The sequence below is a fragment of the Gambusia affinis genome, linkage group LG22, assembly GCF_019740435.1.
Source record: "Gambusia affinis linkage group LG22, SWU_Gaff_1.0, whole genome shotgun sequence".
Lineage (NCBI taxonomy): Eukaryota > Metazoa > Chordata > Actinopteri > Cyprinodontiformes > Poeciliidae > Gambusia > Gambusia affinis.
This window is the reverse complement of record NC_057889.1, coordinates 22,932,487-22,952,758: the sequence shown is the minus strand read 5'-3', so window position 1 is coordinate 22,952,758 and position 20,272 is coordinate 22,932,487. Positions and strand designations below refer to the sequence as shown.

At 40.2% G+C, this 20,272-nt stretch overlaps 1 protein-coding gene across 2 annotated transcripts in view; it reads left to right on the top strand.

Moving 5' to 3' along the window:
- The window catches only part of epha7 (eph receptor A7), a 126,048-nt gene that overhangs the window by 21,624 nt on the left and 84,152 nt on the right, over positions 1-20,272 (top strand). For both annotated transcript variants that reach the window (XM_044107216.1, XM_044107217.1), the window contains exon 4: positions 5,022-5,177. In XM_044107216.1, coding sequence (XP_043963151.1) covers positions 5,022-5,177 — 156 coding nt within the window. The remainder of the gene's footprint in view (positions 1-5,021; positions 5,178-20,272) is intronic.

The window sequence follows — 20,272 nt, the reverse complement described above, 5'->3', positions numbered from 1 at the left end:
AACCCATCATTTGAATGGTAACAAAACTATTGTTCAATTTTTACTGGTGTTTAATTCTTGTTGATGGAGACATATTCCTCCTGAATGGTCAGATTTAGAACACAACTTCTCAGCAAAAGCAGAATGCTAAGACAAGAAAATAAACCTAAGTGCCATTATGTCACCTCCAGAGAAAGCCACTAATTATTTTCAGTATGAACAAAGGGGGGCAAGTTGGACTTGGTAAATAAGGAGTCGATTCTGTGCTTTCTCCTCCTTTACTGTCCATTACCCAGAGAGTTATGACACTGCCAAACTCTGAGAAAAATTGGATGCAATTCAGGAATTTTAAGATGCTCTGTTCATAGGACAAAGGAAATGAACCCGGTCTTTGGAAAATACTGAAATCCCCTCTTCCCGTTTTTGTGCATATGTGTCAGTGCAAGATAAAAAGACTTGGTCCAGCTCTCCAGGCACTGATAGAGACATTGTAGCCACAGGAGCGTTTGATTATCTGTGTCCCACTAGTCTGAGGACCTGTCCTTTCCCAGGCTCTTTGTCCTCTCTCTTTGTAAAATTGCTCACTGCAGCTTGTCCGCCTAACATGAATGAATGAAAATGCTCGATCAGTGGAAGGGAAATTACAGATCACTGCAGCTTGTCCGCCTAACATGAATGAATGAAAATGCTCGATCAGTGGAAGGGAAATTACAGATTGCTTTTTCTTTAGCCTACTGAGGAACTGGCTCAAATGTAGCAGTATTTTTTTTTCTTCGTCTACTAAACCTCAGCCTGCTTCTCAAGAGACTGACTTGTTTGTCTGTGTCGTAAATAAGCCCGTTGTTGGACCGGGTGCTGAGCTTTTTATAACTGACCTCTTGTCAACAAGTGCAAGCCTGCTGACACCTTTTATCTTCTCAAGAAGACTAGACTGGCTCAAAAGCCAGTTTCCAAACAAATCATTCTGAAACACTTCACCCTTATACATGTAATTACATGATGGACTGTAAGTCCTCTTGTCATAGTCATTACAAGTATTAGAGTCGGGCCTTTTGTGCAATGTTTTAACATGTTTGTGTCATTGTTTGCTCGTAAGGTGTCAGTCATTTTGCCAGATGGGAAGGCTACCGGGTAAACAGAGCCAACGTAATTGCTTTGCAGTTCTTTCTCCTCAGATAGAAAGTGTTGCTGCAGGGACAGTCAACAAAGAAAGCTCTCACTCTCTATCAACTGGCTTTGACTGAGAGCGTTCCTGCAGCATGGAGAGGCAGGGAAAGGAGAACTCCTCGACAGACTGGAATGCTGGGCTGGGACGGCTATGTTTGTACTTGTCACTCAATGCACTGCCAGTTGTGGTGAGAACTGCAGAAACACTTAGTTGCCCGTGTCATACAGCCGTTCGATTTTTGAGACCTCATTTGACGCCTTGTTGGCTCTGTAAACATTTCCGGCTGCTAAACTCAGCTGGGTGCACTGATAAACACATATACTGTCAGTGGAAAGAAGCAGAAACAGTAAATGTAGGTAATTAAAAACCAGATTTCCCAGCATATAGGGAAATATTGAGTCATAAATATGTATTTGTGATCTAACTGGAAACATGGCAAGAGCGAAGGCAGAGGACAGATTTGCCAAACAGTTTGAGTTTAGTAGAACTTTGAGGTTGGATTAGTAAAAGATGTCCAAGCAGGACTGGAGCAGTGGGACACAGTTGAACCCATTGTAAAGAAAAACTGATTTTGATACGTTGCTTCATCTAATCCTAAAAAAATATTCAGTTTATGGTGCTCACAACTACTACCATTCTTTAAAAATGATGTAGCCTCTTCAGGTGGGTGTTTTCTTTAAATGCTTCCAGTAATTTAAAGGCAGGACTTTATTTTATATTGATATGTTTTGCTTTTACTCAGAGGTAACAGCCAATTAATGTGGGCCAAAAAAATATCTTAAAAAATCTTTCACTTCTCTATTATATGGTTAAATTAGTGACCATATAATGCATATTAGCTCATTTCTTAGCTGCACCTTGCTTATGCCAAATTTTTCCCCATTTACTGGAAGCATTTAAAGAAAACACCCACCTGAAGAGGCTACGTCATTTTAAAAAAATGGAGGCTAAGCATATTACAAGTGGTAGCTTGTAGCTCATAGTTATACGTAGTTATAAGCTTAGTGCACTTAACTCTTCTCCGAAAGCCTCCCACTCACTCTACTGTGGGCTGCAGATCCTCCTGTCTGCTGTCACTGTGGGAGTTAGCTTCAGTCCCAGCTGGGTTCTCCCCCTCAGCAGGCTGGCCACCCAGCAGATGAGCTCTTAGAAACCCAAAGGCAAACAGGCTCACCGCCTTATCAGAATGTTAAAATGGCTGGCATTCAGGCTGAAAGCTGCAGGATCCAGCCAATTTTAACCAGCTGGAGAAAACCCTTCAGTGTCATTATGTGGCACTGTTTACACTGCATATCAGACACTGCAACTACATGCAGCTTACGTTGCTGTTTCCTAAATATTATCTCTTGTCAGAACTTTACAAATGGTAAAAAAAAAAAAAAAAAAAGCTAAATATGATGAGTAAGCACTTGAGAGCTTTGTGAAGAGGTTTTGTGCAGTCAGCATTCAGGCTTTTCAACCTCCTCCTGGATCTGTTTTCAATTACCGGCTCACAAAGGTAAAGAAAGATTAAAGATAAAATCATGTCATTACTTCTTTTTTTTTTTTTTAAAGCCTTGTTTCACAAGGCTGCAGCACAGCAATAAATAGAGAATGACAGCGCTTTCATGTAGCCAAAGTCAGAATCCCCTCAGCTTCAGCTTTGGAGTCTTTTTCGTCCCTGAAAGTGGTAAAGCGGAAAACTCCGTCCTTCTCCTGCCAGAGCTGTCAGGAGGGCTGGTGGCTGAAGGAAAAGAAAATAAGCTGAACAAAAGAGGGGATCTGAAATCGAGGGGGAGTAAGAAGGATAATCATAGCCCTTTTACCCCAGTCGCTCATGAAAAATACATTTTAGTGTAATTTCATAGTTTGTATGCAGATCTCTTCACTGAAGTATAGACTTCTTGAAGATTGTTTTGGAATCAGAACGATTTACTTACCTGTTTTTTCAAAGAACCCTGAGCTAACTTTGGTTGTCAACTAGAACATTGAAATCATGTGGCCTAGGTTGCAGTTCCTTTGACTATTCCTCACATACCAGTAGGCATTGGCTGTTATGAGATTCTCAAGGAACTGCATTGTATTAAGAGTGTCATTCTTTACAGAATAGAATTTAATGACAAAGGTCGTACATATCCATGGAGATACTGTCATCCTTACGTTATGTATGACAGTGTCATGTCAGTCTTATGCACACCCTTTAAATCAAGTGCTATCACAGAAACTATTTAAAGCACTCAACTAACCCTCAAATCAGAGTGATGGTTGTCATTTCAGGCCTAATCTTTCTACTACATGATAAAAGGTGAAAAACTCCTGCTGCTGCTTCTTCAAAAGCCAAAGGTTGACGACCATTAATTGTTCTTTATGATAATCTCTCCATGTATAATATCTATTACATCTCACTGATAGCTCCTGTTCTAAACAAGTCAAAGCCCTCTGCTGACCTGAACATTTATAAGAACAGAAATCCTCCAGTTTTTTTCCCTCCCAGCTCCTCTTTATCCCTGGGCTTGTGCATCAGTGTGAGATCTGGGACGGCTGAGTTTATGGCTCAGCCTGCCTTAGAGGACTGACTAGATCATCAACACTTGAAAGCGGAGGTTTGTTCTGTCTTGCCTGCTTCACGATGGGAACCCTGGTGTATTGCTGGGACTTTGTTTGCACAGGACTAATCACCTCAAGACATTTAGTGATTTATAAGAACGGCTGAGATCATCATTGAATGGGATCTTGTTTGAAGCTGGCTCAGCTGGGTTATTTCAGATAAAAGTACTGGCAACATTCCAGGCATTTGTTGAATTTTAAATTAGAAATGATTTTTGTTTCAATATTGGTGTTGGACTTTTGAGCAAGTAGTCTTGACTTCTGTTTTAGAGAAGTAACGCTGGTCACAAACCTCAGGGTTGTTGGTCTGAACATACAAACTTTTATTGTAACTCTTGGCTCATTATGTTTTATTAAAGAACTGTTGACACAAATTTTAGATTTTTCTATAATAATTATGTGAACATTATTGTATATAATTATGACTTTTCTGTTGCGAGTAGCCTTTTATATTTGGAGCACAGACAGGTGATGTCACACTGTGTGAATGAGAAAGCAGTCACTAACAGACATTTACTAATAATTTATAGAGGAGACAAAATGATTAGAAACGTTATTTTAAACTGTGTTAAGCATCTTAAATTAGCAATTAGCACAGTTTGTTTGTGTTTCCTAGGGGATGTAGATGCTAACCTTAACTTTGAGATCTGAGAAGCTGTAACCATTTTCAAATCCAACATGATCCATGACTAGAGCAGATTTTAAAACTTTAAAAAAGACTAAATAGAACACGTTTGTGGTACACTTTCTGGTTTCTTGTTATCCGCTAAAAAACTTGCTCTCTTGCCGAAATGTCAAAAAAATATATACATACATATTTGTCACATATTTTTTCTTTTTAGCTTAGTTTAGAACACCTCACTGCTGCTGAATATTGATCATTTTGAGTCTTCTTTACACATAGCTGCTAGTGGATAGCTAACCTGTTGCATTAGTTGACAGGAAAAGCGTGGTATATTTAGTAATGCTCAGTAATGAAACTGAAAAAAATATTAACTATGAATTTTTTCCGAATGAGCGCAGGTACCTGGTTAGACTTCATCTAAAATATCTTCATGCAAATTCAAGCTATGTAAAGTGACAGTTATCTGGATTAGATGTTTCTAAAAGCAGAATCTCATAGCTTCCAGCTCCCTGTGGAACTTGCATTTCTTCACCTGTATGATGATTAAACTAAGATTTTGCTACTAATCTACAACTGAAACCAAACAGAAGTTGCTTAAGTCATATAGTTCCTATTGAAAAGCAAAGCAGCCTGTGTAATGTCCTGTTCGTTGTCTGTCCCCAGCGTGTGGTCGTGGTTTCTACAAGTCTTCCTCTCAGGACCTCCAGTGCTCTCGCTGTCCGGCGCACAGCTTCAATGACCGTGAGGGCTCGTGGCGCTGCGACTGTGAAGACGGCTACTACCGAGCGCTCTCTGACCCGCCATCTGTGGCCTGCACAAGTGAGTCTGCCAGGCTGTTGCTAAGGTTAAAAAAAGAACGTTTAAGATGCCACATGTTGGGGGTTGTGGGGGCCAGGGGACCAACATAGTCCAGAGCCCTGATCCAGACCTGTTGAGTCAGTGTGCTAGCGGTCTCATGAAAGCTCCAGATGTGTTCTCTAGCAGCTCCTCTGCCTCCCAGCATGTCATCATAATTATGTTTGCAGGCTTGGGTGTCTGTTTTCTGTCTTAGCTCGTTGCTAATGATGAGAGGAGCAATTTGCCATTTCCCGTCTGAAAGACTGCAATTACAGTCAGCAGCGGCGGCCCACGCAGCAGCCGTCCTTTGTCCTGGCTGGGGGAGCGGGTTTGTGACAGCCAGTGATGGCTTATTTACACAGGATGGGGGATTCAGGTTGAATTGGTGAAGTTCATTTGCTTCCAGTTCACATTCTCAAACATATTTATTTCAAAGTGAATTTCTTTTGCTACTTCGCCGTCAGCTACTGTGCACGGGGGAGAGGCGCTCGCCAGCAGGACCGTGTTAGCACTCTGCTTTATCTCTGTGGGTAAACAGGACCCCTAAATAAAATCTTTGCGCCTTTGTCTGTGTGCCTTCTCTCTGCTGATAAAGTATCACAGGACCCATGGATTGGCCTGCAGGCGCCTTGCGGCTACACATACTTGTCTGGCATTCATTATGTTTATTTTGCACATGCATCTGTTGATTCCAAACAGCTGAAACAGCTGTGCATGTGCTGCCAGTACACTTGCCTGGTCTGCTCTGCTGAGCAGCGCTGCTTTTTCCCAGTTCACACAAACTAGGGCAAGTCAGAATTTTTAATGTGACAGAGAGAGGCTGCAGGAAAGATATCTGACACAAAGCGTTGCAGTGTGGAGCGTTGCACTGGCTTGTCTGTTCAGTGAATCAGAGAATCGGAGGAGAGGATTCAGTGGTGGAGTTTGGGGTTGGTTCTCGATCTTGCTTGCAAAAACTCACTGACTCAACATGTCTGTCTCTGCCTGCCCAAAAACTTGTTTCAGTCATATTGTTACACCCAGGTGTGTTTAACTATGGAGGGGCTTCAGCTCAGTTGAATTGTTTAACCCTGCTCACTCTCCTCTGTGTTGTGTAAGATAAAATATACCAACAGAAAGGGATACATTTATATGATGGCTAATTGCTCACAGGAGAAAAAGGATAACTGGAATAAAATAAGGTGATTTATTATTTTTCCTTAGAGCAGGAAGTCCCACGAACATTATCTTAAAAATCTCCAAGCTCTTTGTTAGCACTTTAGCTCTCCATTTCCTGCTGGTGTGCCTTAGGAATTTGGACTCAGAGCATTTGGGTGTGTCTCAGACGGCTCCCCCAGAGAGGCAGGCATTTCCTTTTTGTCCTAATGTTCAGCAAAGCTAGTGCTCAAACTTGAGCTGAATTGCTAACTGATAGTTAATTAATAGCATGAAAGATGCTACTAAGTATTTCAAAAATACTAAATTCCAAACACAAATTTTGAAATTCTGTTTGGAAATTGAATTTGTCATAACTGAAGTAATTCAGAGTCGTTAACGCTGATTCTCTGGGCAGGAGGGATTTCCAGTAGAAGTCAGTCTTGCAGAAAATCTGAAGAACTATGACTGTCATAACATGCAAACAGATCAATATTTAGAGACTGAGTTCCTCAGTAACATGTCCTGAGTGACACCATGAGTTTTTGGCAATATCTGTTAATTCACAATCTTTGCCTTTGCTGCTCCTCTTTAAATCTGTCTGGCCGCATGGTTAGAGACGAGCAGAGAGACGTTGTCGTTGGGTTTAACCAAGGATGAACTGATTTTTTCACTTTGGATACCAAGACAGATACAGATATATGAAGCTTAGAATCGGCCGATATCAGTCCGGTACAGGAAAAGAGCTGACTTGATTTAAGATGGTTTGTTTTTAAAACACAAACATAAATGTACGGAATAATAGATATGTTTGTGTACCAGCCCAGCACACTTAAATACACCAATATTCTCACAAGCCTGGTTTAAAATGTAAAAACAACACAACTTGTTCAGTCAGCATAATTAGGAGTATAACAGCCAATTTAAAATAAAAAACTCAAACCGACAAAACCAAAAGGTTGACAACCTTGGTGAAACATATAAACATAAACTGCGAACAGTTTACCTTCTTTCAGATGGTTCTGAAAGTGCAGTAAGAAATTCTAAATATAATGTAAAATAAATAAGTTAGCATGACGTCTCTCAAAGTACAAAGCATAGAATTAGTCTGATTTACTGATTTATGGATTTATATAGTGCTTAACAACAACCAACAGTGACCAAAGCACTTTACAGTAAAAATACAGCAGTGGAAAAAGAAAACATAAAATAACAATAAAATAAGGAAAAATGCCACTACGCTACATTGTATTGTTAGCTTGTGTAAATAGATGAGTCTTAAGCTTAAATTTAAAGATAGGTCTAAGATAAATAAATTACAGGTTTGTAAGTGTAAAGATACCCGGGTCAGAGGGGGAGTGAAGGTCTAGAGGGAGATTGTTCCAGAATCGGGATGCTGCCACTGAAAAGGCGCGGTCAAGGCCCGGTCATCTCAGGCCTTTTATTGAGTGAATGACCTCAGGGATCTCCCATGTACAGGAAAACTTAAAAGTTCAGATAAATAATGTGGGTTAAGGCCATTAAGAGATTGAACAGATCTGCCCTTATGAATTGGGAAATTGTCATGATACTGAATCCAGACATTTTTTCAATATCGCAGCAGATACAGATATTGACATCAGATCTGTGGATCTGTAGTGTAGATTCTGGTTTGAAACAGTGTTCGCAAATCCCTTAAAGCTTCTTAGCTACAAACAACACTAGATAAAAATTAGCAATGCGCTATATAAATAGTATACAGTAGAAACAATGGAAATTTGACCCACGATACAGATCTGTAGTTTACTGGCAAATTGCGGCAATGCTTGTTGATGACGTAACTGGCCACCATCAAAACAGAGCAGAGGAAAGCAGAGTGGCTGAGAGCGCAAAGGAAGAGCTCGTTAAAAAGGTAGGTGCAAAACCTAAATGATCAGGACCTGGTTCTGGTTTGACCTCCCGCAGGAGGAGCACTGCAAATCTCACTGTCGAGTGTGGTGATGGTCCAACGGTTTTTCCCAAACTACAAAAAGAAAACCCTGTTAAAGAGCACATCTGTGTGACTGTGCACAGAGTAAAAAATTTGTGGGGTCTAAATGACCCCGTCTCTTAAGACCATAAGAGGGTTAAACAGTCAAACCAGGAGAAGAAAAATTTAATCTGCAAAATGCATGGAAGAGATGAAATACAAGCAATTTGTTTTACCACCTTGAAACAGAGCATGTGCCTGAATACCAGTAATGCATCGAAGTTCCATTCTCTTCAGTGCAGAACAATTTCTGAGAAATCTGGGTTAGGGTTGCGGCAATGCAGCACTAACCCAGGGTTATCCGATGGCTAAGACTAGTCTGCAGGAGAGGTGTTACCATCCACAACAACCCAGACCGCAAACATTTCATTGGATGAAAGGATGGAATACCGTGACAGTTTTTGCACTGCCACATTTTATGTCACAGCTGTTCAAACTGTAAAATGTTCATCCAACAACATATTATGTTACAAACAGATGAATTATTTATTTCATGTAAAAATATGTTATAAAAAACTGTTTCAACCTTGTCTCAAACTGCTATAAACTAGAAGATCTGAGTTGCTATTGCTCTGAGGTTTAGCTAGCTTGGCTTATCCTGTTGAGAAATCCTTGAGAGGAAAACCACAGTGACGCGCCGCCTCAAGAACAGAGCACTGACTCAACCCTTCCTATGTTCATTCCAAAAACAGTTTCTTACAGCATGCAGTATATAAGATGACACACTTATGAGACTTTCCATATTACATCAAATATCAAAAATGTATCAACATTATTCATTATGCCTTTAAATCAACTTGGTCTTGTTCCTTATGCAGAGCGCATGGAGCTCCCAGGCAAAACACATAATATTCCACGTTCAGGGACTTTATTGGTTCTGCAGAATGAGAGACTTTTGAAGTGCTGTTGAACTGGAGTGACTTTTGAAATGTGTTGCTAATTATCTGGTTGATTTCACTAGTCAGAGAAATGGGCTTTACCTAATAGTGTAGTAATTACAAGTGGGATGTTAATCAGTTGGAATTCTTAGAAGCATTTTGTTTCAGTAGAGAAATTCAGTAACCTCTGATTTAGCATGTTAAAAGTTGGCTTCCTCAGCCCTGTTTATCTGTTTTACTCTCTCCCCACCAATATTTGACTGAGACAAGGACATAACTCAAGCTGAGGAAATTTGAAGCTGGCCAGTGACAACAAACCACCAATCTTTTAGTGCTGTGCTGAGGCAACCATACAGAACTTGCTGTAAAAGACAGCTCCATTACTCACCTCTCCAACCATCCTAATCGGATGTTAACGCTTCACTCTAATATCCCCTGCTGATCAAGGGCGGTCCACACATGCCTTGGTAAGAACAGCAGAAAGTTTCCACTCTCACGGTGTCCTCTGGCTGTTCCCTCCTGGGTAATCACCTTGGCCAAGTAGAGCCGTAATTACTGAAGTTGCCTAATGTACACTTTCCATTATTCATTTTCATTAACTTTGGGTCTATACTTTATGACCCCACACCATTATATGTAAATATGTATTTTTAACTTGCATGGAAAGCATTGGGGCCCACATCAGTCATCCAACACTATTTTATTTCAGTTCTCTCTCATTTCTTGTTCATAGCAGGATTATGTTAGTGTGGCCAACAGTCACTGTGATTTCCCTTTTTCATGACTTTCTTCAACCAAGGAGTGGATAGCACTTGAAAATTAATTTGCTTTGGCTGAATAAATAGCTTGGTTGACAGATTTCTTTTTATTGTAAAAAGCTAGCAGTAGGCTTTAGCAAGACCGTTAGATTGATCTCTGGCGCTTAGAGATTAAGGTTGTGTCAGTGGAACTGAGAAGGGAATGAGATGAAGATGTGATGTGGGGACAAGAAAAGCCAAATTCCAATGCTGAATAAAGATGAGGGGAGACATTCTAAAAATACAGCTCGAAAGATGTTGTTTCTCATGTGGCATGTGTGAACCGGAGCTGGCAAAAGTAGAACCTTTACTTTTTTTTCTTCTTAATACTCATGCCATTCTCATGCAAAGCTGTGAGGAGATCATCTATGTGGATGGCCTTTGGGAATTATTTTCTTAAGAGGAAAAGAAGCATGAAGAGAAGTCGCTGACAGGTTGAGGAGGTGGGCATCAACCGTGCAACAGCTGTGCTCTGACAGGGCATTTGTGAGCAGTCAACTGCTCCACCCAGCCCTCTGCTGCACCCTTTACAAATGTGCCACCTCAGCAAATTGATGCTCATCAGAGGTTAGATTCTGCTGGCAGTTGTTTGGGGACGTTGTACGAACAGTGGCAGTTGGGGTTTTTTGCTACCATGTATGACATTCACCTTTAGTTTTATTACCAACAAATTTACATTTTGGTCCTGGTTCATTGCACACTGACAGCAGACAAGCTTAATATGGGTCCAACTTCATAACTTCAAGTTCTGTCCAGAACAGTTTGGTCATACTTACGGTTTGCATCTCACATAGCAGTTGGATATGTAGATCTACTTTAGTTCTATTCATCTGTATTCTGCCAATTTATAATCAAATGTTGTTGAAACTCTATACCTAAAAGCAAATGTTCACTATTTGAGATAAATGTAATATCACAAATTGAACATAATCCAATTCAAGTCCTGTTTCAAAAACTCAGGTTCACACTAGAGATGCACCGATGGGTCAAACATGATTTCCGTCGTTTTGGGAGTCTTACCACACAGTGTATAGACCAGTTTGACTACACTTACTCAAAACAGCGTACAAATAATTTGTTCATGATAGATTCACATATAAAGCCTTAAACCCTGACTGTGTTTTGTACTTGAAGCTAAAGTTGACTTCTGTTTGCAGCTTCCGATTTGGTGAAGAGCTGAATGAAGTCCACTCAATTTTACACAATCTTGAGTGTCTGTAGCTAAAAAACTACAAATCCAAGACACTCTAACGCTCTAATTATTATTATTATGAATGTGCACTGCTGCTCTCAAGCATTTACTACATATTTTGGTTATTTAGGTGTTAATTGTCTTTGATTAGATCAGCAGTGTCTCCGTTTTATTTACTTTAAGCTCGTCCTTTGTGTTTCTAGTTTTGTTCATTTCTTGTCTCTAGTTATTCCTTGGTACTCTAATTATGTTTCTTAGGTCTAGTTATTCTTTAGTGTAAGATATATTTATTTATTACTTTTTGTCTGTTTTTCATTAAAACATTTAATATGATCCATGCTCCCAGCTACAGTCTGCATTTTGGTCCATCCATAAACTCACAATTGATTACACGTCTTGCTTTTGTTTAAGACATAACAGAAGAAGTTGCTGCTATTACTTGGAAGGTTATAGAACAAACTGATTATTTATGCTGCTATTTTGATTGTCAGATCTCTGAGCTGGCAATTTCTCTGGTTTCTCTTTCGACTAACTTTAAACCACAGAGAGAAACAATGGAAGTCATACAAGACATGTCACATTTTAAAACTGTGGTTTACATTCAAACTAATAACTGTTCTGTGCCTCATTATCAGCTAATGTTTGTGAAGCATATTTATGATCAGTAGGTAATAAGAGATGGGGCAAATTTAACCAGCTTTGTTTACTTTTACACAGCATAATTTCCAGACCGTAGTTCTGAGACATAAATCTGACACAGCGTTGTAAAGGTAAAAATGACAAATACATTATATGAAAATAAATGCCTACCTAAGGTAGCAATCAAGGCAGATTATCTTTTATTTTCCCGTCTATCTGATGAGAATATAGTCATAACAAATTAGGGAATTACAGAAATATCTGAATATGACTTTTGTGAAAGTAATCTTTAGTTCTGCAGAGCTGAAGAATCTTATTGTCTTTGTGTTGCTGTTTGCTTTGGAAATCCTGCAGTATGTATTTACAGACACTAGAATGTGGATATAATAACCCGGCATATTTGAAATTGACTTTACATGTCTAATGCTTATGTAAAGTCAATGTAAATGATTGCATGGTTTTGAATCCAGCATGTAATAAGATGAGGCCATGCAAAACTGTTCCCTTCACTCAAACAAGATTTACAAACATCACCACACGGAGAGACATCTTCACTTTTAGAGAGAGAGGCGGTCATCATGTAGTTGCACAAAGCTTCCGTCAGCTGTCTCCTGGGATCAATGTTTGATCTCTGCTTATTCTTTCCTCATACATGTCCACACTTTAGTGGGGGTGAAGTCTTCCAGCCTGTCCTGGAGCTGAGAATTCCAAAAATGCATCCATTGTTTGCGGTTACATACTCTAAGAAGGGCTTTGCATTTTTTATACTCCCTCATGCCACACACATCCTCCAGAGGATGAGGCTAAAATAGATTTCAACTTGTAGCCCACAATGTGAAAGAGTAGTAAACCCAATGCTAAATTCAATAAACAGCATTGAGAGTTTGGTATTATGGTAAGAGCAGTCTGAAGCACCTTCAAGCTCTTTAATTCTTATTGCATGTCTTCCTTTTTTGGTTCTGCTGCAGCCACATCATTAGAGACGAGGTCACTGGGTCACAGCATGCATTTGTAGAGTGAGGATTACCTCATGGACGATTTGAATACCACTCACCCCTGCTGCCCCTCTCCCCACCGCTTCCCAATTAGAGACACAGCCAGCTAACAGGCTGTGGAGGGTTAAGTTAGCCCCAAGCACCTCCCAAGACTGATAAGCAGCAGATTCCTCCCTCCTAAGCCTGGATTTATCCAGGTCTTACAACTCGACAAAGAGCAGAGATGAGCTTCGAAACATGACCTAAAAACGATCTGCTGCTACTCTTGCTATGCTACAGCTTATTAGTTGCACTTCATAGATTAGCTTAACCTTGCTACCCATACCTGTTTTTTTCTACAAAAATATTTGAACTCACTCAAAAATATGTACAATGCCAAGATGGAACTGGGAATTCATAAATCTATATGCATGCAAAGCACAGAACACATGCGCATACCCATGCTTTGTCACACTGGCAGAGTTGGAGGGAAGCTAGCAAGTGATTGAGACATTTCAGGCTGTGGGGTCTCTGGCAGGCTAATCCGTGAAATGAAACTCAAATGGGAGAACGGGTGAGAGGCGAGAACATGGAAAGATAAGACAGTGCGGGGGAGTGAGAGACAGAAGAAAAAGTAAAGAGAAGCGGGAAAGAGACAAGCCCTTGAGCTAGAAGGATGAGGAGACAGAGAGACAGACAGTGGGGTACAGGTGCAAATCTGTACTGCAAGTGAAGTCAGAACACAAGTGTTTTATTCCAAAGGCCAGACACAGCCTATTCAGAGGAACAAAGAGACGCTAAGGTGGAGGAAAAAGAAAATACGCTTAGGTTTTCAGCATGCTTCAAACAAACTGGGTCACGTCATGTGTCATCTAACCACGTCAAAAGAAGAATATCTACCTTGAGTGTGCACCTTCAATGGTGCAATACACCAGCTTCAAAAGGCTTTCTCCCACTGTCCAAAATAGAATAGAATAGAATAGACCATTACCAATAAACATTTATATAAATTACTTACATCACACATGGGTGTGTATGTGTGATGGATACACACACACACACACACACACATATATATATATATATATATATATATATATATATATATATATATATATATATAATCAAGATAAATGATGGTGACTGATCCTGAGTCCTGCTACACTCATTTTGTGACAAATTACAAACATCAACCTGTGCCATACGTCAGAGGATTGTGGCTTGAAAAGGGGAAAGATCTACACTGGCTATTTCTGATGAATTCCTGTCTCTTATCATTGTTCTGTCTGGGATTTCATGGAGGTAAACTACTGTCAGTGTTTTAGGTCTAGTTTAATTCCTTATGTTGAAATCTTTTACTTTAGACTTCAAAAGTTGAAAGCTGCGTCTTCATTCATTAATGCATTTCCAGTAATGGCAGACATATGGATGTTCCCAGCTGTTTATGTTGATGCATATTGGAAAGTGTGTGTGTGAGCATGTGCAAGTGTTTTTTAAATTTATATGTGTTGAGTCATACTGTCACGTTGGACACGAGGAGAGCTGAGAGTGCATGCTGAGTGTTGGAGTCGAGTGGTCCTGTTGGCAGCCGCTCCACTTCACCTGCCACAGGTGGCTCTTTCATCTTCTCTGTCCTCAGCCTGCCTCTTCTTTTACCCAATGACCATAAGTATGGATGCTTCTGTGTTGCCCTTGGCTTTAAAAAAAGAAATCAACTCAGTGCTGCCTTAATAAGTCAGTGTATTGTTATTACAGTTTGATTTGGTAATGTGACAAATCTAATGAGCTCCCTTTTAATTTTCATCAGAGATCATACAAGCTCCCAGAGAGGAAAATGAAAATATCCTTAAAATATTCATAAACAAATAGCACTAGTCATATAACATTGACTACATTTGAGAGAGTTTATTTATATGAACATCTGGGTTGTAAAATCTTACAGCGGGGAACATGAAAGATAAAAGGAGCAATTTGTTTTTCATAGTTTTATGAGATGAGCTTATCTCTGTCATTATGCGAACATTTATGAGCAAATGGTGTTTGGGTCTTTTGCACTTTTCATGTGGCAGAAGTGGTTATAGAGGCATACTGGTGTAGCTGGCTGGAGATAATCGAGCTCATAAAAGCTGAGGGGGAGACAGATTTGGTGTCCTTTTGCCAAAAGATGTAAGGATTTCCATTCTTAGGAAACACAACAGTTCAAAGACCTACAGCTGGTTTAGACATAATTACTTTAGAAAAAAAGTGAAAGGCTTATCTCACACTGCAGCAAGACGTTCCAGTGCTCAGGTGCTCTACTACTTCATATGTTATAAACTCTAACTTTCTTCCAAATTTGGCTTGGGTGAAACACCAATTGGAGTTGCAGGTAAGAATAACATAAATTTGCTGTGAAAAATCAAAAGGAAGGAGGAACTAACAAAAGCAACAAGGTACCAAATTGGACACCTGCAATGAAAGGCTCCAACTGCATACATTTTGGTACACATGCAGACATATTCCCTTTGTAGAAACTGGACCATAGTGCATGAGTTCTAGGAACATGAAATAAGGTCAATTCTATAGGCAGTTACTGAGTGTCTGACAGTCAGTCTGAAACATGTAGACTTGAACTTTGATGGAGAGGTACAATAAGGACTAGGTTGTTGTAACATAAATTATTACATATGAGAAATGTGTCAAGATGACAGCATCTATGTTGATTCACTCTGCCACCCACTGGTTCCATCATCAGGCCACAGCTGCACATGCTAGGCACCAGTATGATAGGACAACGCACAACAATAAGTCAGATTCAGCTTAAAGTTATATTGGCAAATTAACAACATTTCAAAAATGAAAGCAAAAATAAAATACTACTTTATAAACCCAGAATTGATCAAAAAATGAATAGGCTAAAACTCCAAGGCTTATGCATATTTACCCTATTCAGAGACTCAGCAGCCTACAGTAATGAAAGATGTCTTCTGTCCATATACATACATAAGTACACTTACACACATTCATATTTATGCATGCACCTACATACATACATGTATATTCATTCATGCATGTATGCAGGTGCATCCATGTATGCATCTATGTATGCATATATTACATATATGCATGATTACACAATACATATATATATCTACATATATGCAGATATACATTGTTAGGTATAACAGCTTATACCTAACAGTGTAAGTTTTCATAATTCTACATGTTAAGGCTCTCTTAAAGCTCACAAATAAAGCATGTAATTTGAGGGCATCATAGGATTCATTCCACAGTTTCACCACAATAACTGAAACACATCAAGATTCTACTTGACTTTTTTTTTTTTTTAGCATGGAACAAGTTAAATAAGGAGTTAAAATTTTATACAATTTAAAGGGGAATATAAGGAGGTCATTTTCACAAGATTTAGAAATATGGGTGAGAGTAGGAACAAATGTGTATATATATATATATATATATATATATATATATATATATATATATATATATATATATATATATATATGTTGCACACTTTAATGATTAGACAGTGTGTTTTTCGCAGGTTCTTTATTTTCTTTACACTGTTAACACAGACAAGAGCGACAGTGAGCGCCTCCGCTGACCAGCCGTTACTGCACTAAATTTGCCGTTGGCTCGCTGAGTCAATAAATATTTACAATATAGGTCAAAATGCTCATTCAAAACTTACACATAAACATTTAGTTACTTTACTCTAGCACACTTCCCCTCAACAAGACAATTTATGTAAATAGCAGCGCTAATTGATATTTACCTGTTAACACAGACAAGAGCGACAGTGAGCGCCTCCGCTGACCAGCCGTTACTGCACTAAATTGCCGTTGGCTCGCTGAGTCAGGAGTGCTCACCGTGCTCCATGTGCCAACTGGTGGCGAACTGCTGTAACTGCATCCCAGCTCAAGCAGGGGAAGTGCAGCCCAAAGGCACGGTCAAAAGAAGTCTTTAAATAAAGTAAAGTAAAAAAAGGGAGGGGGGTGTAATACTTCTAATGTCCATTCTGTCACACTCTCCCCTCCAAAATGTAATGTCGTCCCGACATTCGGGTACCCTAGCGTTACAGCAAATAAATCAGCAAACATGTTTTAATGCTTTACAATTATGCAGAGTACTTCTAGGAAGGAGTCAGAATGAATGTTCAAAGAGATGCTATGCTGTGTCCAGTCCGACAATATGACATATATCTCCTATTAACGTCACATTGCTGCAGTCGACGTCATTGTGCACGATGACAATCCACCACTTGATCCGCCAGTAGCGTAAATATCTGCAATCTCTTCTGAGAGTAAGGTACTTTAACTTAAAAGTAAACTCTACCTTTAAAAACATGCTGAAATTGATACCATGGGTACTCATCTATCATTCTACCTAAGATACATCAAAAAGTAGTTAATCATGCAAATCATTCTAACTTATTCACATTAGAGAAAAGGCTGTCCCAAATTATGGTAATTGAATCGTAACATAGGTTTTCTTGTTCGAAAAGGATACCTTCCCACCCTGTGGGGTGATATGTCAGTCTCTTCTTGGTCACTGGCAGCTGACTGGTGAGACTCATCTCCACTGTTCATGTTCTCTGGATGAAAGTCGTCTTCTAGTGTTGCATCCATGTCCTCACCAAGAGTTGGTTGCTGCCCTGGTCCACCACCATCAGCTATGCAGTCCCTTTGCATGTCCTCGTTGATTGGGTGGAACTCTGGTGCCTCCGCTCTCAGCTGACTCTCGATGAGATGATCTGACTCCATTTTGTGATGCTGTAGAGGTGGATGAATGATGGCTTCCCAGTCGTCTTCATCATCAGAGCTGTCTGCATGTCTCTGCTTCTCTTTCTCTTTTCGGGGTCTTTTAGGTTGAGTGGTTACTTTTGGTTCTGTCGTTGAAAGGAAATCGCATGGAAGCAGCAGATTTCTGTGGATGGTCCTGATTCGCCCTTTTCCACTTTCTGGGTGAATTTCATAGACAGGACTGTCCTGATGTTTCCTTTCTTTAACAAGGTACACTTTATCTTCCCAGAATGCTCTCAATTTTCCTGGTCCTCCCTTCTCATTCAGATTCCTAACAAGCACTCGGCAACCTGGATACAACTCCCCTCCATGCAGTTTCCTATCATAGTGAGCCTTCCCTCTCATCGCTTGCTTACTGGCTGTCCTGGATGCCAACTGATAGGCTTCACTCATCCTTGTCCTCCATTTTTCTGCATAATCCCGGTGGGAAGAGCTTTGGTTCTTTTCACTGAGACCAAACATAAGATCAATGGGGAGCCGGGCTGATGACCAAATAAGAGGAAATGCAGAGCATAGCCAGTAGCTTCGCTGCGTGTGCAATTGTATGCATGAACCACTTTTGGTAGAGAAGATTTCCAATCTTTTTTTTCAATTTCTGGCAGACTCCTCAGCATGGCAAGTAGTGTCCTGTTGAACCTTTCAACCTGACCATTACCCTGCGGATGGTATGGCGTTGTTCTTGACCCCTTGACTCCACTGTACTTTTCGAGTGATGCAAATAGTTTGTTTTCAAACTCTTTACCCTGGTCATGATGCAGCTTTGTGGGAAAACCAAACTTCAAAATAAAATCCCCAAATATTTTCTCTGCAGCTGTTTTGGCAGCTTTGTTTTTGCAAGGATAAGCCTGGGCAAACCGTGTGAAATGATCCATCACTACAAGGATGTATTCATACCCACCACTGCATTTCTCCAGATGTAAGAAATCAATGGAGACTAACTCAAATGGGTATGTAGTGATGATGTTGGTAAGAGGGGCTCGAGCTGGTTTATTGGGCGCTTCGTTTCAAACAACTGCATACACGGGTGACATAGTGTTCAACATCACCTTGCATGTTAGGCCAATAGAAACGATCTCTGATGAGATGCAACACCCTCTCAACTCCAAGATGACCCATCTCCTCATGAAGCTCCTTAAAAACAAGTGCATGATATTTCTGTGGTAGAAGGAGTTGTGAGCGACTGGCTGTCTTGTGGAGTAGTCCATCTTCATCCATATATAATCTGTGTTTTTGTCTCATCAGAGCAACAGCCAACCTGTTGCCCTTGTGCCAGCCATGCTTTGGTTTTTTCTGTGCAGTAACACATCTCAATACTTCACTAATCACTGGATCATCTTGTTGAGCTTGTCTAAGAGCTGCTCTACTGATGTCCTTTACTGATGTGTTAGCTGCATCACATTCCTCTGTGACCAGACTGTTGATGGTTGCTGGGCATAGCCATGGCTCAGAGTCTTGAAACTGAAGAGCAACTGCTTGAATAACACTGTTCATCACCTCTGGGTGTACTACCTGTGTGCAGGTTTGCATGTACTCCTCCATGCTGAGTGACATTCGGGAGAGACCATCTGCATCTCCATTTACTTTACCTGGGCGATACTTTATTGAGAACTGGAAATCAGCCAGTTCAGCAACCCATCGATGAGTGGTTGCATTCAGTTTAGCTGTGGAAAGCACATATGTAAGAGGGTTATTGTCAGTGTAAACTGTAAATGGTGGTGCATAATAGAGATAATCTCTAAACCTCTCACAGATGGCCCACTTCAGAGCCAGGAACTCCAGTTTTCCTGAATGAAGGTGATAGTTTTTTTCTGGGGGTGTTAGCGTTCTGGATCCATATGCTATGACTGCTAGAGTTCCCTGTTGTCTCTGGTAAAGTACAGCACCAAGCCCTTCTTGTGAAGCATCACAATGTAGAATGAACGGTTGTTCAAAGTCCGGATAACCCAATACTGGTGGCTTCACTAGAAAATCTAATAACTGGCCAAGCACTTCTTGATGTTTTGCTGACCATATAATTGGGTGTGATGATGGTAATTGTCCACTGTTCTGATTTTGTTTCCCTACTTCTCGCTTTTGTGTTTTCCTTTTCCCTTTTCTCAGGGCTTAAGGAGAGAAGATCATATAGAGGCTTAGCTATGCCAGAAGTTTGGGATGTAACTGCGATAGTAGGAGACAAATCCCAATAATTTTCTCAGTTCTCCCACTGTGGAGGGTTTTCTCTCTCAAAGCCTGTACAGGAGCAATATCTGCAGGATCCACTGTATATCCATCTTTTGTGACCAACTTTCCAAGAAATCTCACTTGGTTCTTAAAGATGTCACATTTCCTTGGTGTCAGCTTGACTCCTGTTTCCTGATAACGCTGCAATACACTTCTAAGATGATTCAAGTGGTCTTCAAATGTTTTAGAGTGCACCAAATTATCATCCAGGTAAGGCAAACACACCTCATCACGTAGTCCAGTCAGGCACTCCTCCATGGACCTCTGAAACTCTGCTGGTGCTGATGATAATCCAAATGGTATTCTCACCCATTCATACAGACCCCACGGTGTGATAAATGCAGTGAGCGGGCGACTTGATTCTTCCAGAAAGCCCTGGTGATAGGCTTTTCCCTGATCAAGGACAGAAAACCAAGAACTTCCAATCAGGCTA